Genomic DNA, 21,474 nt, shown 5'->3' with positions numbered 1-21,474 from the left:
AAATCAGCCTATTATTAGTGTTCTGTTTACCTCCCCCTTTTGGTCTAAATCAAGTCAAACTTTATCTTCTTGTACACAAACAAAATGATGAAATTTTAGTGTTAATAAAAGGGCTTAGAACTTTTCTTTGAAAATAAAAATCTTTTTATAGCATTTGTAACAAGTGCACACTAAACCTCTGATTAAAGACCTCCAATAACTACGCACTGACCACCTGAGAGGAACCATTACCAAATGGCTATTTATAAGTTCCTTTATTGATATTTAACTGTATACCTGCCTCTTTTGAGTTTTAGTCCCCATTGGTCCTTGTTCTACTTTTTGGGACAATGAATTTTAAAACTAAGTTACTAAACTGAATTTCTCAATTCATAGAGAAAAATATAAACAAATAGGATTTGCGTAATTTTAAGCTTTCTATGAAAGGTTATTTTAACTTTTACACCTGTTACCACTTGTCTATTAAAATCTAGCACAAAGTACTACTTAATTTGCACAAAGCAACGCACTTAATGTATTGGAAAACTTAAAACATAACTATTTCACATTTTTTAACAAGAATACCATGATTTTCAGGTATTCTACTTCCTGAACTGCTTTGAGAACCTATGTCCCAAACATAAAACTTTAAAAGAAAAAAAGTCAACTTCCTCTTTTACAGGGCAACTTTCCAAACTTTAAATATTATTCCTGAAAGGATCTCAGAAATTATCTAGTCCAACTAACTTTATATCACAGATGAAGAAACTCAGATTCAGAGTGTGAATTAGCTCCAATTAATATTCTCTTCTTCAGGCAAAATATCTCCAATCTTTTCAACAGTTCCTTAAATAGCATAGCTTCTAGATCCTGAACACTGTAGTCTTCTCTTCTCAAGACACACTCTAGTCTACCACTGGTCCCTTTTAGAATGTGGTGCTCAAACATAACTATTACATGGGGTTTTAAAAGAGCAGAGGGGACTTCCCTGGTGGCGCAGTGGTTAAGAATCCGACTGCCAATGCAGGGGACACGGGTTCGAGCCCTGGTCCGGGAAGATCCCACATGCCACAGAGCAACTAAGCCCATGTGCCACAACTACTGAGCCTGCGCTCTCGAGCCCGTGCGCCACAACTACTGAAGCCCGCATGCCACAACAACTGAGCCTGCGTGCCTAGAGCCCGTGCTCTGCAACAAAAGAAGCCACCACAATGAGAAGCCCGCGCACCACAACGAAGAGTAGCCCCCGCCCGCCGCAACTAGAGAAAGCCCACGCACAGCAACGAAAACCCAAGGCAGCCAAAAATAAATAAATTTATTAAAAAATTAAAAAATAAAAAAAAAATAAAAGAGCAGAGTATAACAGAATGATCAACAACTACATACCTCCTCAGCCATGCCACAGTTAGACTCCTTTAAGGAGCCTGAGCCACCTCAATTCAGACACTGTGCCATTTAGTAAAGCTACTGATGTACACTGTAGTAATCTAGCTCCCATCTCTGATTGATCAGCTGATCAAGTCATGTTATTTTTGCTTACCTGGCTTTGACTCATGTCTCTCGCAACCAATTTGATTACTCCTTGATCCTTCCCCCTGTACTTTAAACAAAATCTAAAAACATGTTTCTGCTAAAACTTGCCTAGAAGCCTAATTCCTAGAGTCTGAGCAAGCAGTAATTCTCTGCAACTCCCATGTGATCTGATTTCCCAGATCTTGTTAGGGGAATTTTTTTCTATATTTAGGAAACTACCTATCCTCATCAGTCCTGCAAGATGATTTCTGAAAGCACCCCAAATAGGGAAAATATCAAGATGATACTGTGACAAATATTAAAAATGAGTAGGAAAAGATGTATGCAGAGAGACAATGAAAGGGATATAAATGAGTATCACAGCCCTGCCCCCACCAAAGGAAAGGGGTGGAGAAAACACCAGTCTAAACTATAGAGGGCAACAGGGAAAGGAAGCAAGTGTTTTGCAGCAAAAGCACTGGCAATCTACGCTACAGGTTTTAAGTTACAAAGAAATTGAAGAAGAAAATATTAGTTGGAGATAAGTCACCCTCTGGATCTAAGTTTCTTCATCCATGAAATAAAGTTGGTTAAACTAGATAACTGTGGTTATCATCTTAAATATCTCTAAAATATGAGTTCATTTAACTAATTACAATACCACTATTACATGAAAAAATTAATAATTCCTTAACTTCTTCACATTTCAGTTTCTTCAACTGTGAAATAGGTATGGGTCGCTCTGATCTCATAGGATTCTTAGGAACTCTCTACTGTCTCAGTGATTATAAAAAAAAAAAGAAGAGTTCAGTTTGAACATTTACAGCACAGATAAAAAGCATGTAGCTCTTAGGTTCTGAGTCCAGTCTTGGATCACTGATAGCAAGTAATTCTGGTCGACCCAGAAACCTCAACTTGTTTAAGATGATAACCAGAGTTCACCTGGAATGGTAATTTCAGCTCATCTGGAATAATCTATTTCCCTTAGTGAATAAATGAATTTCCACTGCTGGGAAAGTTAGAATTAGAGATACAGAGATAATGAAATAAACCAAAGTCATTTATAAATATTTTATTAAATTCAAGATAATCTATGTATTGTGGCTACAATGCATATATTGTAGAGGTGCAAATGCATACACATGAAGGTGTGATGCAAGGAGCAGGAGGATTATTTGAAAGTGACCTGGATGCTCACTCTGGGTTGCCTGGACAATCAGGGGCTCTGCCTTCTACCAATGGGAGGGCTGAGCCTAAACTCAGCTCCCTTTAGGACCAGGGGCTTCTTTTTCCCTGATAGCAGAGACTGCAACTTTCCCTAGCTCCTGAGATCTCCAGTTACTGGCAGCTGCCCTTCCCAAACTACTTCTGATACCCCTAATCCAGACTACATGGTGTCAAATACCATGCCCTCACGCTAAATCCATAAAAAGGAGATCCACAGTTAGAGAGGGATCTCTCTATTGGAACACTGACCCAAACGTGAATCCAGCAGTAACCTGGCCTGAGCAGGATGGGAGGATCAGGGGGACCAGTGTCTTCCTTTTTTAAAAAAAAAAAATGAGGTAAAGTTCATAGAACATAAAAACTGCCATATTAACCATTTAAAAATGTACAATTTGTTGGCTCACAGTACATTCATAATGGTATGTGACCATCACCACTATGTTAAGAACACTGAAATGTTCTAATTCCAGAACACTTTCATCACCCCCCCCCAAAAAAAATCCCTGTACCCATTAAGCAATCATTCTCCATTCCCTCTTTCCTCCAGTCCCCCAGCAAACACTAATCTGCTTTCTTTCTCTATGGATTTGCCTTTTCTGGACATATCATATAAATTGAATCATACATGTTTTTTTGTGTCTGACTTCTTTCACTTACAATGTTTTCAAGGTTCATCCATGTTGTAGCATATATCAGGGCTTCATTCCTTTGTATGGGTGAATAATATTCCATTGTACAGACATACCGCTTTTGCTTATACCCATTCATCAGCTGATGGACATTTGGGTTGTTTCACTTTTTGGCTATTATCAATAAAGCTGCTATGAACAACCCAATTTTTAAAATGGGCAAATGACAAATAGACATTTCTTCCAAAAAGATATAGAAGTGGCCAATAATCATATGCAAAGATACTCAACACCACTAGTCAACAGGGAAACCCAAATCAAAATCACAATGAGATATCACTTCACATCCATCAGGATGGCTATAATGCAAAAAAATGTCAAATAACAAGTGTTGGCAAGCATGTGAAGAAACTGGAACTCTCTCATACATTGCTGGGGGGAATGTAAAATGATGCAGCCACTATGGAAAAGAGTTTGCTGGTTCCTCAAAAAGCTAAGCATAGAATAACCAGCAGCTCCACTACTAGGTATAAGCCCCCAGCCCACACTTCCTGATTTGGCTTAAAGTTTTCCCTTCTCCTTTCAAATACTTTAGGAAATGACTGTTATTTGTAAATACAAAGACAAAAACCATGACAAGATGACATAGAATATTAAGAGAAAATAATCTGACATTAGAATAAATATTTATGATTCCAATTTAAACTGTGAAATTAACCTGTGACTTTTAAATTGAAAGGTGTTAAGAAATTCTGTTACTAAATTTGTAAACAGTACTGAAAAGCTTAAGAGACCTTAATAACAGGTATTTCTTAGTGGAGAGCTGTAGTCAAAATACATTTGGAAAACACTGCACTGGTTAAGATTTTTCTGGGTTCTGATCGTGTTATCCAAAGAAATCCTCATCCTTTTTTCTTAACCTTCTTAATATCTGCTTTTTTCTCCCAAGACATCTAAAATGGCTTTTAAAAATCAACAATTCAACATAAACCCATCCAAATCATGCAAAATTTGCTTCTCTTCCCCTAAATGCTAGTTGAATCTCAGTGCCTAAAGAGTAGCCAAATGCTGATCTAATTAGCTGAATGATATGATTCACATTAAGGTAAGAATGAGGCTTAAACATTCCTAGAATCCACAGATACCATAAGAGCAAAATACAAATCTTCAGTGGTATACTATATATGGAAAGGAAAAGTCTAAACCCTGCTGCTTCTCTTCTAAGAGAAGACATCCTGTCTCAGGCACCCTTAACTAATTTTTCCAGACAGTAAGACTATACGGACTCAGCAACTATGCTATATAGACTACAGTTCTTTTCTTCACTTGTATCAATACAGGTGTTTAAAGAGAGTCCTTTAAATGGCTTTTCTCCCATCTCTCTGGGGCCTTCCTTCCTTCCTTCCTCTCTCCCCTCCTCCCTCCCTCCCTTTCTTCTACTCATTCATTCATTCATGGTTAAAAACAACAAAACAATATACATGAGAATTTCTATAATGGGGTTAAAAACGAAAATTACTTATTTACCCTGAAAAATAAAGGCAATAAGGAAAAGAAAGTTGGACCACATATAATGAATGGACAAGGAGAGACAGATAAAAATTATTTTTAATGCCTATCAGTGAAAGCCAGATCCTTGATTATAGGTTTTCAAAATTCACAATCCTAGAAAAGATAATATTAATAGTAAGCAATTTTTCAATCTGCCTGGGACTTCCCTGGTGGTGCAGTGGTTAAGAATCTGCCTACCAATGCAGGGGACACGGGTTCGATCCCAGGTCTGGGACGATCCCACATGCTGCAGAGCAACTACGCCCACAAGCCACAACTACTGAACCCTCGCGCCGCAACTACTGAAGCCCGCACGCCCTAGAGCCTGCGCGCTACAACTACTGAGCCCACGCGCCGCAACTACTGAAGCCCGTGCACTCTAGGGCCCACATGTCGCAACTACTGAGCCCACACGTTGCAACTACTGAAGCCCGTGTGCCTAGAGGCCATGCTCCACAACAAGAGAAGCCACTGCAATGAGAAGCCTGTGCACTACGACAAAGACTAGTCCCTGCTCACCGCAACTAGAGAAAGCCCACGTGCAGCAACAAAGACCCACCACAGCCAAAAATTTTTTTTTTAATTTTTAATTAATTTTTTTTAAAAATTTTTAATTAAAAATTTTTTTTTCAATTTGCCTAAACACATTTAATCCTTTACCACACAATCTAACATTCACAGTATACTTAAGAATAAAGAAAACAAGATTCAACATAAAAAATATTTCTTTTACCAAATAAATTATGTACACAAATATGAATTCTCTGTTACACTAAGTTTGAGAAGTTAGGAAGAAAAGACTATACCTGAGATATTTGGCCCTGGACTTTCGTGGGCTGAGTTGTTCGAATATTTAAAGACTGGCTTCTTGTTACTGTTGCCCCAGAAAGAGATTTTCCATTCACCTTTCTTTCAAGGTGACAACTTGCTGGTGATCTCTCTTCAAGAAGAACAGCATCCCAAGGATCGTCTGCTAGCAAACCTGGTATATTTTTCTCTTCTTCATGGTCCAATACCTCTACATTGTCCACCTTAGGCTTACTTAGAGGATCCAAGTCTAACCAGTCAAACTTACTGATATCTTCTGACTTTGGAGATACCTGTAGATTGCTGATAGTAGCTTTTGAATTTGTTATCTCCAAATCAGTCCTTGCTTTTCCATTTTTTAAAAATTCTGATGTACTAGCTATTTTGTCAAACAGCTTTGCCATGTCAGGACTGACTACTGGACGATAGATAGGCAAGCTTCCTTGTGGATGAAAGGGTGTGGTGGGTGTCAAAGGATATGAAAAATATGGAGACTGTCCTGGAAGTCTTAAATATATAGGTTCTGTGGATGGAAAAGTAGGCATTCTTGGATTGAAGCCATTTTGGAATACAGTCTGTTTACTACTGTAAGTTGACTGGTAAACAGAAGGTAAAGAGTAACTGGAAGGCCCAGATAATCCAGGTGGCCACTGTCCTCTCTGAATAGCAGGTCTAAGATAGAGCTGTGCTGAAAACGAAGGGCTCAGAACAGGAGTAACTGGCAATACAGGTGTTTTTCTAGTCTCGAAACTGTCATCCAGCAATAGTTTCTCAAGTTCAGCTTGGGTAAGCTTTTCTACATCAATATCTACTGCTCTTTTTTGGGTATCTGATTCAGGAAACACCATGAGATCATAATCCTGTTTGCTATAAACTTGTGCTTTTTGTCTGGTGCTGCTTGACCACTCATAGCCTCTCTGGTTATCGGTCACCCGTCTATCCTTTTGCAGTTTTGCTAAAGCCTCTGCTTCCATCTGTAATGCTTCTTCTTTGTCCACATCTTTTGTTCTTGTTGGTTCCAGATGTGAAGATGAACATTGCTTAAACCCATTGTTGTTGGATATCTGAGCCATGTCCACTTAAAAGACCAAACCTTCTCCAATCTATTTTTTTTCTTGTAGCTTCCAAAATAGCAAGACCTGCACGTAAAAATAAATATAACACTCGATTAGATTTTTAAAACATGAATTTGTTTTGTTTGTAACCTACCACATATGATTTAGGATTTAATGTCACTTACAAACATACCACGAAATGAAATGAAATAGGGAAAATCTTGGTGAAGGAACACTTTTAAAACACCTTATACACTGTTGGGTTAAGAGAAATGTTTAGACATAATGACTTTATCCCATTCCCTGACCTAACAGGAAAGCTAACACAGTAAATGAACTCAAGAAGCTGTCACTTCAGTTGTCACACTGGCTGCCATTAACCAGTTGCACTTCTGGCAGAATTCTTGGCATAAAATGGCTTAAGTGCTAGTCACAAATTTTCAAGAGTTCAGACACGGTTTACTGTTATGCAAATAGCAAGTCAAAATGGTTTCAATCTTTTACTATTTGTAAAATTGCTCAAAAGCCAATTAGTAATAAAAGTATTCAACACCTAGTAAATAAAATCAAGTAACTATTATTTTATCAAATCATATGAAAAATTAAGGGCTTAAAATATTCTAGAAATTTTAAAAATGTATACTGTAACATAGATTAGAATAATATGATAAGTGTTAAGGCTATAAGAAACTGTAATACTCCACTCAAAGGTTAAATTATGGCTGAATTTGTCACATAGTTCTGATCACACTTCTATTCTGATTATCTGCAGTTAAATCAATAGTTATGATACTAAAATTTCTCCTTTTCCAATTGCTAAAGTATCTATTCATAAACTAGAAGATAGTTTATTAAACTTTCTCATGATCAGTTAATAAACATTTATACTCCTCTATTTAAAATAAACACTTAATTCAGATCAAGATTACCCTATGAAGCAAAATGACCAATTAAAGGGTTAGTTATCTACTGTGCAACAGAGGGCACATTTCCTGCTTCTAATCAATACGATACAGGGATTAAATGTGGGTTCTGGAGTCACATCACCTTTATTTATGATGCTGTAAGACCTTGGGCAAGTGATAACTTTTCCACATGCCTAGTTTCCTAACTTTTAAAATATGAAAAAGTATCTATTTCCTAAATTACAAAGGATTAAATGAAACAATGCAACTAAAAGTGTCTATCATTGGCCTTAAGCATAAGCATTAAATAAATGGCATCTACTGTTAATCTGATCTGATTTGAGATACACCTAGTTTGAATACCTATAAAGCAAGAGAGCGCCTGTTTACATCCTTTTTCTAGTACAGTGCTTATCTACAATATGTGCTCAATAAATGCTTAATGAAAGTATGTAGGGAAATGTCCAAAGTGAATTCAAATTAATGTAACACAAATGAAAATCCTAAGTGTTGAGGTATACTAAATGAAAAAATTATTAGTGATGAGGACATGAAGAAAGGTAGTCAAGAAAGACATCATCTGCAATTCTTTTATACAACTACAGTTGAGTTTCTGAGGCATTTCACTGAAAAGCTATTCCAAATTTTTCCCTTCCCTGGCAGGCTGCAAAACTAGGCATGATGTACACTTAAAGTTTGTACACGTCACCGTATGTAAATGTTTTATGGAAAGAAAAAACTGAACACTGACTTGCTAAATATGCATGAAATACTTAGAGAAAAGTACTAACATCTACAATTTATTTTGAAATGCATCAAAAATAAGATAAATTGATAGAGGGATGATACATGGATAAATAATGATAAAGCAAGTATAGGAAAATGTTAATAGTAGAATCTAGGTGGTAGATATGTGGGTATTCACTTTGAAATTCTTTCAGCTTGGCCTCGTGACTGAAAGTTTTCACAATAAAATGTTAGGTGGGGGGGAATGGGTACAAATTCTTCCCATTCCCGTATATACACCCACTCTGCAATGCGACTTTGTTGTTCCTCCCATAAAGAGGTGGGGTCTATTTCTCTACTTGATCTCAGCTGGCCTTGTGACTTGCTTTGACCAACAGAATGTGAAAGAGTTGACACTGTGAGAGTTCTAAGCCTATCATAAGAGGCCCAACTGCTTCAGCTCTTCCTTCCCTGAGTGCAGCCACTGCCATGTAAATGCTCACATAGGATGAGAGAGCCACCAAACATGTGAGTGCAGACACCATCTTAGACCATCTGTCCACAGTTGAGATGACCACAGCCACATGAGTGACCCAAGGCAAGACCAGCAGAAGAAACCACCCAGCTTGAGTTCAAGTCAAACTGCTAACCCACAAAATCATTTTGGAATGGTCTGTTACATAGGAATAGATAACTGATAAACCTTTTCTTCTTACTTTTAGAAAACAAAACTGAAGCCACTTACATATTTAATAGAAAATTTCTGTTTTAACCTCCACAGTTACCACTACTACCTTCCTTCACACATCCTCAGAGAATGAACAGCCTCTTTTCCTTTCTAAGGATGCCCCCTCCACTTATATCCTTAATCCTATTGAATTCCCCTTCTTTATGAATGACTGCCTCCTTTCTATTATCAATTTCTCCTTTACTTGCTTCTGCTCCTCTACCATAAAAATGCTCAAGTTTTCTCCATACTGAGGGGAAAAAATTTGAACATTCCCCTTTAGACTCCAGTAGCTTTCATTTTAATTTTCTCCTTTCACTGCCAAACTTCTCGAATGAGTGACCTAGAAAGTCCTTTCTTTACTTACTCTGCCTTAGAAAAATTCTACTTGTCCTTCAGGGCCCAATTCAAAATACAGTCTCCTGTCTGAGGCTTTACTTAAGCAGCTCCTACCAGAATTTATCTTTTTAGCTCAACTAAAAATTTTTATCTTAACTTTTGTATGCTGTTTTTGCATGCTCAGCATCCTTTCTTCTGGTAGTAGAATCTATAACTTTTGGACACCACTTGTCTTTCTTTTGTTTCATCTACTTTGAATTGAGCTGGACCATCCTTACTCCCCCTCGACCCTACACCAACTCCAGAAGATCCAAGTCTGGCCAGAGTTAACTACAGAATTTCTGGAACTATTTGGAAAAGAAGCTTATCATTGAGGTTGCTAAGCTGATAGGATGTAAGCCTGGAGCTGTTCTGGCCATCTTTGCCACCGCTTGAGGAGATATTACCTGAGAATGAACCCAAGCCAGAAGAAAGCAGAGCTAAGATAAATTAGATAAATTCTAGATATTACATTAAACATCTGGAGCCAACCCATGTCCAAGGCCAGTCTTTTCATTTATGTAAGCCAATAAATCCCTCTCCTTGCGTAAGCCAGTTTAAAATTACTTTTTTCGGGAGGTAGGGGCAAGATGGCGGAAGAGTAAGATGCGGAGATCACCTTCCTTCCCACAGATACAGCAGAAATACATCTACACGTGGAACTGCTCCTACAGAACACCCATTGAACGCTGGCAGAAGACGTCAGACCTCCCAAAAGGCAAGAAAATCCCCACGTACTTGGGTAGGGTAAAAGAAAAAAGAAATAACAGAGACAAAAGAATAGGGATGGGACCTGCGCCAGTGGGAGGGAGCCGTGAAGGAGGAAAGGTTTCCAGGCACTAGGAAGCCCCTTTGCGGGCAGAGACTGCGGGTGGCAGAGGGGGGAAGCTTCGGAGCCGCGGAGGAGAGCGCAGCCACAGGGGTGCGGAGGGCAAAGCGGAGAGACTCCCGCACAGAGGCTTGGCGCCAACCAGCACTCACCAGCCCGAGAGGCTTGACTGCTCACTCGCCGGGGCGGGCGGGGGCTGGGAGCTGAGGCTCGGGCTTTGGTGCGAGCCGGGAGGGAGTCCGGGAAAAAGTCTGCAGCTGCCGAAGAGGCAAGAGACTTTTTCTTGCCTCTTTGTTTCGCGGCGCGCAAGGAGAGGGGATTCAGAGCGCTGCCTAAACGAAATCCAGAGACGGGTGCGAGCCGCGGCTATCAGCGCGGATCCCACAGCAACAGGGGCGCAGAGGGAAAAACGGAGAGATTCCCGCACAGAGGCTCAGCGCCGAGCAGCGCTCACCAGCCCGAGAGGCTTGTCTGCTCACCCGCTGGGGCAGGCGGGGCTGGGAGCTGAGGTGCGGGCTTCGGATCGCAGGGAGAGGACTGGGGTTGGCGGCGTGAACACAGCCTGAAGGGGTTGGCGTGCCGCAGCGAGCCGGGAGGGAGCCGGAGAGGAGGTCTGCAGCCGCCGAACAGGCAAGAGACTTTTTCTTGCCTCTTTGTTTCGCGGCGCGCAAGGAGAGGGGATTCAGAGCGCCGCCTAGACGAACTCCAGAGGCGGGCGCGAGCCGCGGCTAACAGCGCGGACCCCAGAGACTGGTAGGAAATGCTAAGGCTGCTGCTGCCGCCACCAAGAAGCCTGTGTGCGAGCCCAGGTCACTCTCCACGCCGCCCCTCCCGGGAGCCGGTGCAGCTCGCCACTGCCAGGCTCCCGTGATCCAGGGACAACTTCCCCGGGAGAACACACGGCGCGCCTCAGGCTGCTGCAACGACGCCTCTGACGCCGCAGGCTCGCCCCGCCTCCTCCGTACCGCTCCCTCCCCCGGCCTGAGTGAGCCAGAGCCCCCAAAGCAGCTGCTCCTTTAACCCCGTTCTGTCTGGGCGGGGAACGGACGCCCTCAGGCAACATACATGCAGAGGCGGGTCCAAATCCAAAGCTGAACGCTGGGAGCTGTACGAACAAAGAAGAGAAAGGGAAATCTCCCCCAGCAGCCTCAGAAGCAGCTGATTAAAGCTCCACAAACAACTTAATGTGCCTGCATCTGTTGAATACCTGAATAGACAACGAATCATCCCAAATTCAAAAGGTGGACTTTAGGAGCAGGATATATTAATTTCCCCTTTTCCTTTTTTTGTGAGTGTATATGTGTATGCTTCTGGGTGAGATTTTGTCTGTATAGCTTTGCTTTCACCATCAGTCCTAGGGTTAGGTCCGTCCATTTGTTTTTTTTTTTTTTTTTTTACTTAAAAAAATTTTTTTTTCCTAATATATGCTTTCTTAATAATTTTTTCCATATTTTCTATTTTTAGAAATTAAAAATTTTTTTAATAAGTTTTTTCATATTTTTTATTTTAAAAAATTAAAATTTTTTTTAATAAATTTTTTTCTTAAAAATCTTTTTCTTATTTTTTACTATAAAAAATTAATAAATCTGTTTCTAAAAATTAAAAAAAATTTTTTTCTGAATACATTTACTCTTAATAATTTTTTTTCTTATTTTTTATTATAATAGCTTTATTTTATTTTATCCTCTTTTTATCTTTCTATTTTTTTCTCCCTTATATTCTGAGCTGTGTGGATGAAAGGCTCTTGGTGCTCCAGCCAGGCATCAGGGCTGTGCCTCTGAGGTGGGAGAGCCAACTTCAGGACACTGATCCACAAGAGACCTCCCAGCTCCACGTAATACCAAACGGCAAAAATCTCTCAGAGATCTCCATCTCAACATCAAGACCCAGCTTCACTCAACGACCAGCAAGCTACAGGGCTGGACATCCTATGCCAAACAAGTAGCAAGACAGGAACACAGCCCCATCCATTAGCAGGGAGGCTGCCTAAAATCATAAGGCCACAGACACCCCAAAACACACCACCAGACGTGGACGTGCCCACCAGAAAGACAAGATTCAACCTCATCCACCAGAACACAGGCAATAGTCCCCTCCACCAGGAAGCCTACACAACCCACTGAACCAACCTTACCCACTGGGGACAGATACCAAAAACAACGGGAACTACGAACCTGCAGCCTGTGAAAAGGAGACCCCAAACACAGTAAGAGAAGCAAAATGAGACGACAGAAAAACACACAGCAGATGAAGGAGCAGGGTCAAAACACACCAGACCTAACAAATGAAGAGGAAATAGGTAGTCTACCTGAAAAAGAATTCAGAATAATGATAGTAAGGATGATCCAAAATCTTGGAAATAGAATAGACAAAATGCAAGAAACATTTAACAAGGACGTAGAAGAACTAAAGAGGAACCAAGCAACGATGAAAAACACAATAAATGAAATTAAAAATACTCTAGATGGGATCAATAGCAGAATAACTGAGGCAGAAGAAAGGATAAGTGACCTGGAAGATAAAATGGTGGAAATAACTACTGCAGAGCAGGATAAAGAAAAAAGAATGAAAAGAACTGAGGACAGTCTCAGAGACCTCTGGGACAACATTAAACGCACCAACATTCGAATTATAGGGGTCCCAGAAGAAGAAGAGAAAAAGAAAGGGACTGAAAAAATATTTGAAGAGATTATAGTTGAAAACTTCCCTAATATGGGAAAGGAAATAGTTAATCAAGTCCAGGAAGCACAGAGAGTCCCATACAGGATAAACCCAAGGAGAAACACGCCAAGACACATATTAATCAAACTGTCAAAAATTAAATATAAAGAAAACATATTAAAAGCAGCAAGGGAAAAACAACAAATAACACACAAGGGAATCCCCATAAGGTTAACATCTGATCTTTCAGCAGAAACTCTGCAAGCCAGAAGGGAGTGGCAGGATATACTTAAAGTGATGAAGGAGAAAAACCTACAACCAAGGTTACTCTACCCAGCAAGGATCTCATTCAGATTTGATGGAGAAATTAAAACCTTTACAGACAAGCAAAAGCTGAGAGAGTTCAGCACCACAAAACCAGCTTTACAACAAATGCTAAAGGAACTTCTCTAGGCAGGAAACACAAGAGAAGGAAAACACCTACAATAACAAACCCAAAACATTTAAGAAAATGGGAATGGGAACATACATATCGATAATTACCTTGAATGTAAATGGATTAAATGCTCCCACCAAAAGACACAGACTGGCTGAATGGATACAAAAACAAGACCCATATATATGCTGTCTACAAGAGACCCACTTCAGACCTAGAGACACATACAGACTGAAAGTGAGGGGATGGAAAAAGATATTCCATGCAAATGGAAATCAAAAGAAAGCTGGAGTAGCAATTCTTATATCAGACAAAATAGACTTTAAAATAAAGAATATTATAAGAGACAAAGAAGGACACTATATAATGATCAAGGGATCGATCCAAAAGGAAGGTATAACAATTGTAAATATTTATGCACCCAACATAGGAGCACCTCAATACATAAGGCAAATACTAACAGCCATAAAAGGGGAAATTGACAGCAACACAATCATAGTAGGGGACTTTAACACCCCACTTTCACCAATGGACAGATCATCCAAAATGAAAATAAATAAGGAAACACAAGCTTTAAATGATACATTAAACAAGATGGACTTAATTGATATTTATAGGACATTCCACCCAAAAACAACAGAATACACATTTTTCTCAAGTGCGCATGGAACATTCTCCAGGATAGATCATATCTTGGGTCACAAATCAAGCCTTGGTAAATTTAAGAAAATTGAAATCGTATCAAGTATCTTTTCCGACCACAACGCTATGAGACTAGATATCAATTACAGGAAAAGATCTGTAAAAAATACAAACACATGGAGGCTACACAATACACTACTTAATAATGAAGTGATCACTGAAGAAATCAAAGGGGAAATCAAAAAATACCTAGAAACAAATGACAATGGAGATACGATGACCCAAAACCTATGGGACGCAGCAAAAGCAGTGCTAAGAGGGAAGTTTATAGCAATACAAGCCTACCTCAAGAAACAAGAAACATCTCGAATAAACAACCTAACCTTGCACCTAAAGCAATTAGAGAAAGAAGAACAAAAAAACCCCAAAGCTAGCAGAAGGAAAGAAATCATAAAGATCAGGTCAGAAATAAATGAAAAAGAAATGAAGGAAACAATAGCAAAAATCAATAAAACTAAAAGCTGGTTCTTTGAGAAGATAAACAAAATTGATAAACCATTAGCCAGACTCATCAAGAGAAAAAGGGAGAAGACTCAAATCAATAGAATTAGAAATGAAAAAGGAGAAGTAACCACTGACACTGCAGAAATACAAAAGATCATGAGAGATTACTACAAGCAACTCTACGCCAATAAAATGGACAACCTGGAAGAAATGGACAGATTCTTAGAAATGCACAAACTGCCGAGACTGAACCAGGAAGAAATAGAAAATATGAACAGACCAATCACAAGCACTGAAATTGAAACTGTGATTAAAAACCTTCCAACAAACAAAAGCCCAGGACCAGATGGCTTCACAGGTGAATTCTATCAAACATTTAGAGAAGAGCTAACACCTATCCTTCTCAAACTCTTCCAAAATATTGCAGAGGGAGGAACACTCCCAAACTCATTCTACGAGGCCACCATCACCCTGATACCAAAACCAGACAAAGATGTCACAAAGAAAGAAAACTACAGGCCAATATCACTGATGAACATAGATGCAAAAATCCTCAACAAAATACTCGCAAACAGAATCCAACAGCACATTAAAAGGATCATACACCATGATCAAGTGGGGTTTATCCCAGGAATGCAAGGATTCTTCAATATACGTAAATCAATCAATGTGATACACCATATTAACAAATTGAAGGAGAAAAACCGTATGATCATCTCAATAGATGCAGAGAAAGCTTTCGACAAAATTCAACACCCATTTATGATAAAAGCCCTGCAGAAAGTAGGCATAGAGGGAACTTTCCTCAACATAATAAAGGCCATATATGACAAACCCACAGCCAACATTGTCCTCAATGGTGAAAAACTGAAACCATTTCCACTAAGATCAGGAACAAGACAAGGTTGCCCACTCTCACCACTATTATTCAACATAGTTTTGGAAGTGTTAGCCACAGCAATCAGAGAAGACAAAGAAATAAAAGGAATCCAAATCGGAAAAGAAGAAGTAAAGCTGTCACTGTTTGCAGATGACATGATACTATACATAGAGAATCCTAAAGATGCTACCAGAAAACTCCTAGAGCTAATCAATGAATTTGGTAAAGTAGCAGGATACAAAATTAATGCACAGAAATCTCTTGCATTTCTATACACTAATGATGAAAAATCTGAAAGTGAAATTAAGAAAACACTCCCGTTTACCATTGCAACAAAAAGAATAAAATATCTAGGAATAAACCTACCTAAGGAGACAAAAGACCTGTATGCAGAAAATTATAAGACACTGATGAAAGAAATTAAAGATGATACAAATAGATGGAAAGATATACCATGTTCCTGGATTGGAAGAATCAACATTGTGAAAATGAGTCTACTACCCAAAGCAATCTACAGATTCAATGCAATCCCTATCAAACTACCACTGGCATTTTTCACAGAACTAGAACAAAAAATTTCACAATTTGTATGGAAACACAAAAGACCCCGAATAGCCAAAGCAATCTTGAGAACGAAAAATGGAGCTGGGGGAATCAGGCTCCCTGACTTCAGACTATATTACAAAGCTACAGTAATCAAGACAGTTTGGTACTGGCATAAAAACAGAAATATAGATCAATGGAACAGGATAGAAAGCCCAGAGATAAACCCACGCACATATGGTCACCTTATCTTTGATAAAGGAGGCAAGCATATACAGTGGAGAAAAGACAGCCTCTTCAATAAGTGGTGCTGGGAAAATTGGACAGGTACATGTAAAAGTATGAAATTAGAACACTCCCTGACACCATGCACAAAAATAAACTCAAAATGGATTAAAGACCTAAGTGTAAGACCAGACACTATCGAACTCTTAGAGGAAAACATAGGCAGAACACTCTATGACATACATCACAGCAAGATTCTTTTTGACCCAGCTCCCAGAGAAATGGAAATAAGAACACAAATAAACAAATGGGACCTAATGAAACTTAAAAGCTTTTGCACAGCAAAGGAAACCATAAACAAGACCAAAAGACAACCCTCAGAATGGGAGAAAATATTTGCAAATGAAGCAACTGACAAAGGATTAATCTCCAAGATTTACAAGCAGCTCATGCAGCTCAATAACAAAAAAACGAACAACCCAATCCAAAAATGGGCAGAAGACCTAAATAGACATTTCTCCAAAGAAGATATACAGATGGCCAACAGACACATGAAAGAATGCTCAACATCATTAATCATTAGAGAAATGCAAATCAAAACTACAATGAGATATCATCTCACACCGGTCAGAATGGCCATCATCAAAAAATCTAGAAACAATAAATGCTGGAGAGGGTGTGGAGGAAAGGGAACTCTCTTGCACTGTTGGTGGGAATGTAAATTGATACAGCCACTATGGAGAACAGTATGGAGGTTCCTTAAAAAACTACAAATAGAACTACCATACGACCCAGCAATCTCACTACTGGGCATATACCCTGAGAAAACCATAGGTCAAAAAGAGTCATGTACCAAAATGTTCATTGCAGCTCTATTTACAATAGCCAGGACATGGAAGCAACCTAAATGTCCATCGACAGATGAATGGATAAAGAAGATGTGGCACATATATACAATGGAATATTACTCAGCCATAAAAAGAAATGAAATGGAGGTATTTGTAATGAGGTGGATGGAGTTAGAGTCTGTCATACAGAGTGAAGTAAGTCAGAAAGAGAAAAACAAATACAGTATGCTAACACATATATACGGAATCTAAGGGGAAAAAAAGCCATGAAGAACCTAGTGGCAAGACGGGAATAAAGACACAGACCTACTAGAGAATGGACTTGAGGATATGGGGAGGGGGTGGGGTGAGATGTGACAGGGTGAGAGAGTGTCATGGACATATATACACTACCAAATGTAAAATAGCTAGCTAGTGGGAAGCAGCCGCATAGCACAGGGAGATCAGCTCGGTGCTTTGTGACCACCTAGAGGGGTGGGATGGGGAGGGTGGGAGGGAGGGAGATGCAAGAGGGAAGAGATATGGGAACATATTGTATATGTATAACTGATTAACTTTGTTATAAAGCAGAAGCTAACACACCATTGTAAGGCAATTATACTTCAATAAAGATGTTAAAAAATAAATAAATAAATAAATAAATAAATAAAATTACTTTTTTCCATGATAAGCAGAAGTATTTTGATTAACACAGAATCTGTAACCTGTATGTCTACCAAAACAGACTAGAATAAGCTTCTTAAGCAGGGAAGCCTAGTTTGTTCATTTTTTTCTTCCCCACTACATTTAAAAGCACATTGCTTAATAAATATGGAACTTAATTTAATTAACATGTGTTTTAACAGGAGGGAATGAAGGCTATCGGAGTCTTGGAGAAGGGATTTCAGATGGCACAAGAGTATGGATATATGACGAGAGAAACGAGTTGGTTCATTTGTGGTGTTTTTATACATATTGGTGATGTTTTTATACATCACCAATAAATTTGCTTGCTCTATCCCTAGTTCCAACTCAAAGTAGTATATGCTAAAGTAAATACAACTCTAAGTAGCCAGTAACAGCTGTCTGTTAGCAGCTAAATACCATATTTTAAAGTTTGGGGCCTTAAAAAAATACTGTATTTTAGTTTCCCAAAAGATTATTATGCATGTACACTCAGATAATAATAAAGGACTTAAACGGCTGTCCAAAAGTAACCCTGTGCCTCAGCTATTTTTCTAAGGCTGCTGCACTGACATGCTCCATTAATTTTTGAAAATAAAACTTCACTTGATGACAAACATTTAGCAGGAAATAACTTCCAAAATGCTCATTCAATATGAAATGTTCCATGCTAATGTTCCCCCAATTCAAGCAGGGAAAGACAATATAACTTGTTTTTGAATGATGATTGTATACCATCTGCCAAAAATTTCCCAACATAAAGGAACTCAGTGCAGATCACAAGGCTGTAGCTGCTTTAAAATTCTTCAAAAGAGGTCAATTAAACTATTCAGTTAAACTTTTGGATACTATTTGCAGACCCAAGTGAATTAATTTAACAGCTCTTGGCTTCTTCTAACATTCATTTACAATTTAAATTTAAATCTCAGGCAAAAATAAAACAAGTCAGTCCTGCTACCCATCTAAATGCTTTCTGATCTTAAAATTCAAGATACCTAAGAAAATGGAAAAACAATTATTTGAGTTCAACAATATAAATATTCTCCTTTAAAATGAAAATGAATCTCAAAGAAAAATAAATTGTGGTACCTCCATGGATTGAATATTATGCCACTACTAAAAATAAAATTATGAAGACTGCAGTTAAATGTTTGTTAAAACTCTAGAAAATATCTACATATCTCTATCTATACATAGACCTGTGTTTGAAGATATATAGATACTATATGCCAAAAATTGCTTTAAGCAATATTTTAACTAATTTAATCCTCACAAATTCTATTAAGTAGCTACTATTATTATCCCTAGTATACAAACATATAATCTGCCCAAGCTCATAGCAGCTAGCAAGTGGCGAAATTAGAACCCAAATCCAGGCAGTGCTAATTCACTACAATATATTTTTATGTTAACAGTTATGTGGAATCAATAAGTGTCTAGACATATCTTATCCTTTATAAATACCAACTTTCTTCCTCAATCCTAGGGTTATTTCTGTCTGCATTAATAAATTTTCTTTTAATTCTACCATGAAGTAGTTAATACTGCTATTTAGCTATAATATATATCAATTTATCAGTTAATTATCACCAGATGACTAGCAAATTTATAATTTCACTGCAGGCATGAATTCTTATTTTATTTACCCTCTACTCTCAAACTTATACTACAGTTGTTGAATGAATGCATAATGCATCAATAACTAGAGAACTTAAGACACCATTTCTTTTGTCAGAGAAACTAAACTCTGAAACAAACAAAACAGACTGAAAGAACTCATTTATTAATAATTCAACTAAAACTGAAAAATCACGTGGTTGAGTTTAGAATAAACAAGTGGTGGGACTTCCCTGGTGGTCCAGTGGTTAAGAATCCACCTTCCAGTGCAGGGGACGAGGGTTCGATACCTGGTCGGGGAACTAAGATCCCACATGCTGTGGAGCAACTAAGCCTGCATGCTCTAAAGCCCGCTCGCCACAGCTAGAGAGCCCGCATGCCGCAACTACTGAGCCCATGCACCACAACTAGAGAGCCCATGCGCTGCAACTACTGAGCCCACATGCCACAATGAAAGATCCTGCATGCCGCGATGAAGATCCCATGTGCTGCAATTAAGACCCGGCTCAGCCAAATAAATAAATAAATATCAAAAAAAAAAAAACAAGTAGTGGGAGAAAATTATCTTGAAAACTAGGAGGGAGAGAGGTGGCAACAGAAAAGTAAAAATAGGAGAGAGGGGCTCCATCTGTGCTTTAAAACAAACAGACAGACAAACTGCGTTAGAAAAGCATATTCTATCTCTAATTGATTCATGGAGGGGGAAAAGAACTCATGTGACCAAAAAAATAATAATAATCAAGTACTTTGTTATTAGGCACTATACAAATCTGACAAAAAGACAAAAAAGAAGAATGTCCAGTTTTGGATGAGATTAGGTTAGAGTAGCATTGTTCAACAGAAATAGAATGCAAGTCACATATGAAATTTAAATTTTTTATAGCTACATTAATAGAAACAGATGAAATTAATTTTAATAATAAACTTTGTTTAATCCAATATATCCAAAATATTATAAAGAGGTAATCAATATAAAAAAACGAATGGGATACCGTACTTTCATTTTTTTATACTAAGTCTTCAAAATCTGGTATATATTTTACACTAACCACATTTCAACTTAGACTAGCCACACACCAAGTGCTCAACACAAAGGTGGCTAGTGGACAACACAAGGTTAGACTTTATGAGGAAAGAAACAAAAAGCACGGTGAACAAGCATCATTACTTTCTGGATGGTAAGGAAAACTTTATTTTACCAAAAGTTACCCCTTCCCTCAAGTCAATAACATATCTCAATTGCCCATTAGTTATCTTTCAGGAGAAGAAAATTTTTATTTTTTTATACCCCATAGATAACATACAACTTTTTAACTAAGGCCTAATCATCCCTTGTAACTTCTGTATTTTTAAAGTACATAATTTCCAATTAATCTTTTTTAAAATATTTATTTATTTATTTATTTGGCTGTGCCAGGTCTTAGCTGCATCAGGTCTTAGCTGCACCATGCAGGATCTTCGTTGCAGCAGGAGGGATCTTCAGTGGTGGCATGCGGGATCTTTTAGTTGTTGCACACGGGATCTTTAGTTGTGGTGTGCAAACTCTTAGTTGTGGCATGCGGGATCTAGTTCCCTGACCAGGGATTGAACCCGGGGCCCCTTGCGTTGGGAGTGCAGAGTCTTAGCCAATGGACCACCAGGGAAGTCCCTCCAATTAATCTTTTTACAATTAGAAAATTGTTAACATTTCATAGAGAAATGTGTTCACAATCGGCCACACAGGATAAATTACAGAGATTAAATATTTAACTGTTAAAAAAAGAATCATAAAACCAAAGAAACAGAGAATTCCTACATAACACCAGCATAAAAAAGGCTGCTGTAATATGATTCAAAAACCTAGAAGCCAAAAGAGAATTCAAGTACATAAACATTTAAACAAATAACTTTTGTTTGTCAAACAAGCACCACTGAATTTATTCATTTCCTCAGTAAATATTCATTGGGTGTATATTATGAATCAGGCACTGTTCTAGGTGCTGAAAAGTAAAATTAAAATAACTTGACCATTAAAAATGTCAATGAAAAAACAAACTGGGAAAAAATATTTGCTACTCATATCACAGAGAAAGAACTAATTTTAGTAATATATAAGATAAAGCCCATAAAGAAAAACAACCCTATGGAAAG

The 21,474-nt window shown here is 38.4% G+C and overlaps 1 protein-coding gene across 9 annotated transcripts in view; it reads right to left on the bottom strand.

Annotated features, from left to right (window-relative positions):
- Window positions 1-21,474, bottom strand: part of PIK3C2A (phosphatidylinositol-4-phosphate 3-kinase catalytic subunit type 2 alpha) — a 110,628-nt gene that overhangs the window by 66,464 nt on the left and 22,690 nt on the right. For all 9 annotated transcript variants that reach the window (XR_014231388.1, XM_082341380.1, XM_082341374.1 and 6 more), the window contains exon 2: window positions 5,705-6,844. Coding sequence is in view for 8 of the 9 variants with exons in the window: in XM_082341380.1 (XP_082197506.1) it covers window positions 5,705-6,778 (1,074 nt within the window). In the remaining variant the exon portion in view is untranslated. The remainder of the gene's footprint in view (window positions 1-5,704; window positions 6,845-21,474) is intronic.

The sequence above is a fragment of the Balaenoptera borealis genome, assembly GCF_965194805.1.
Source record: "Balaenoptera borealis genome assembly, chromosome: 11".
NCBI lineage: Eukaryota > Metazoa > Chordata > Mammalia > Artiodactyla > Balaenopteridae > Balaenoptera > Balaenoptera borealis.
This window is presented reverse-complemented; position numbering and strand designations above follow the sequence as displayed.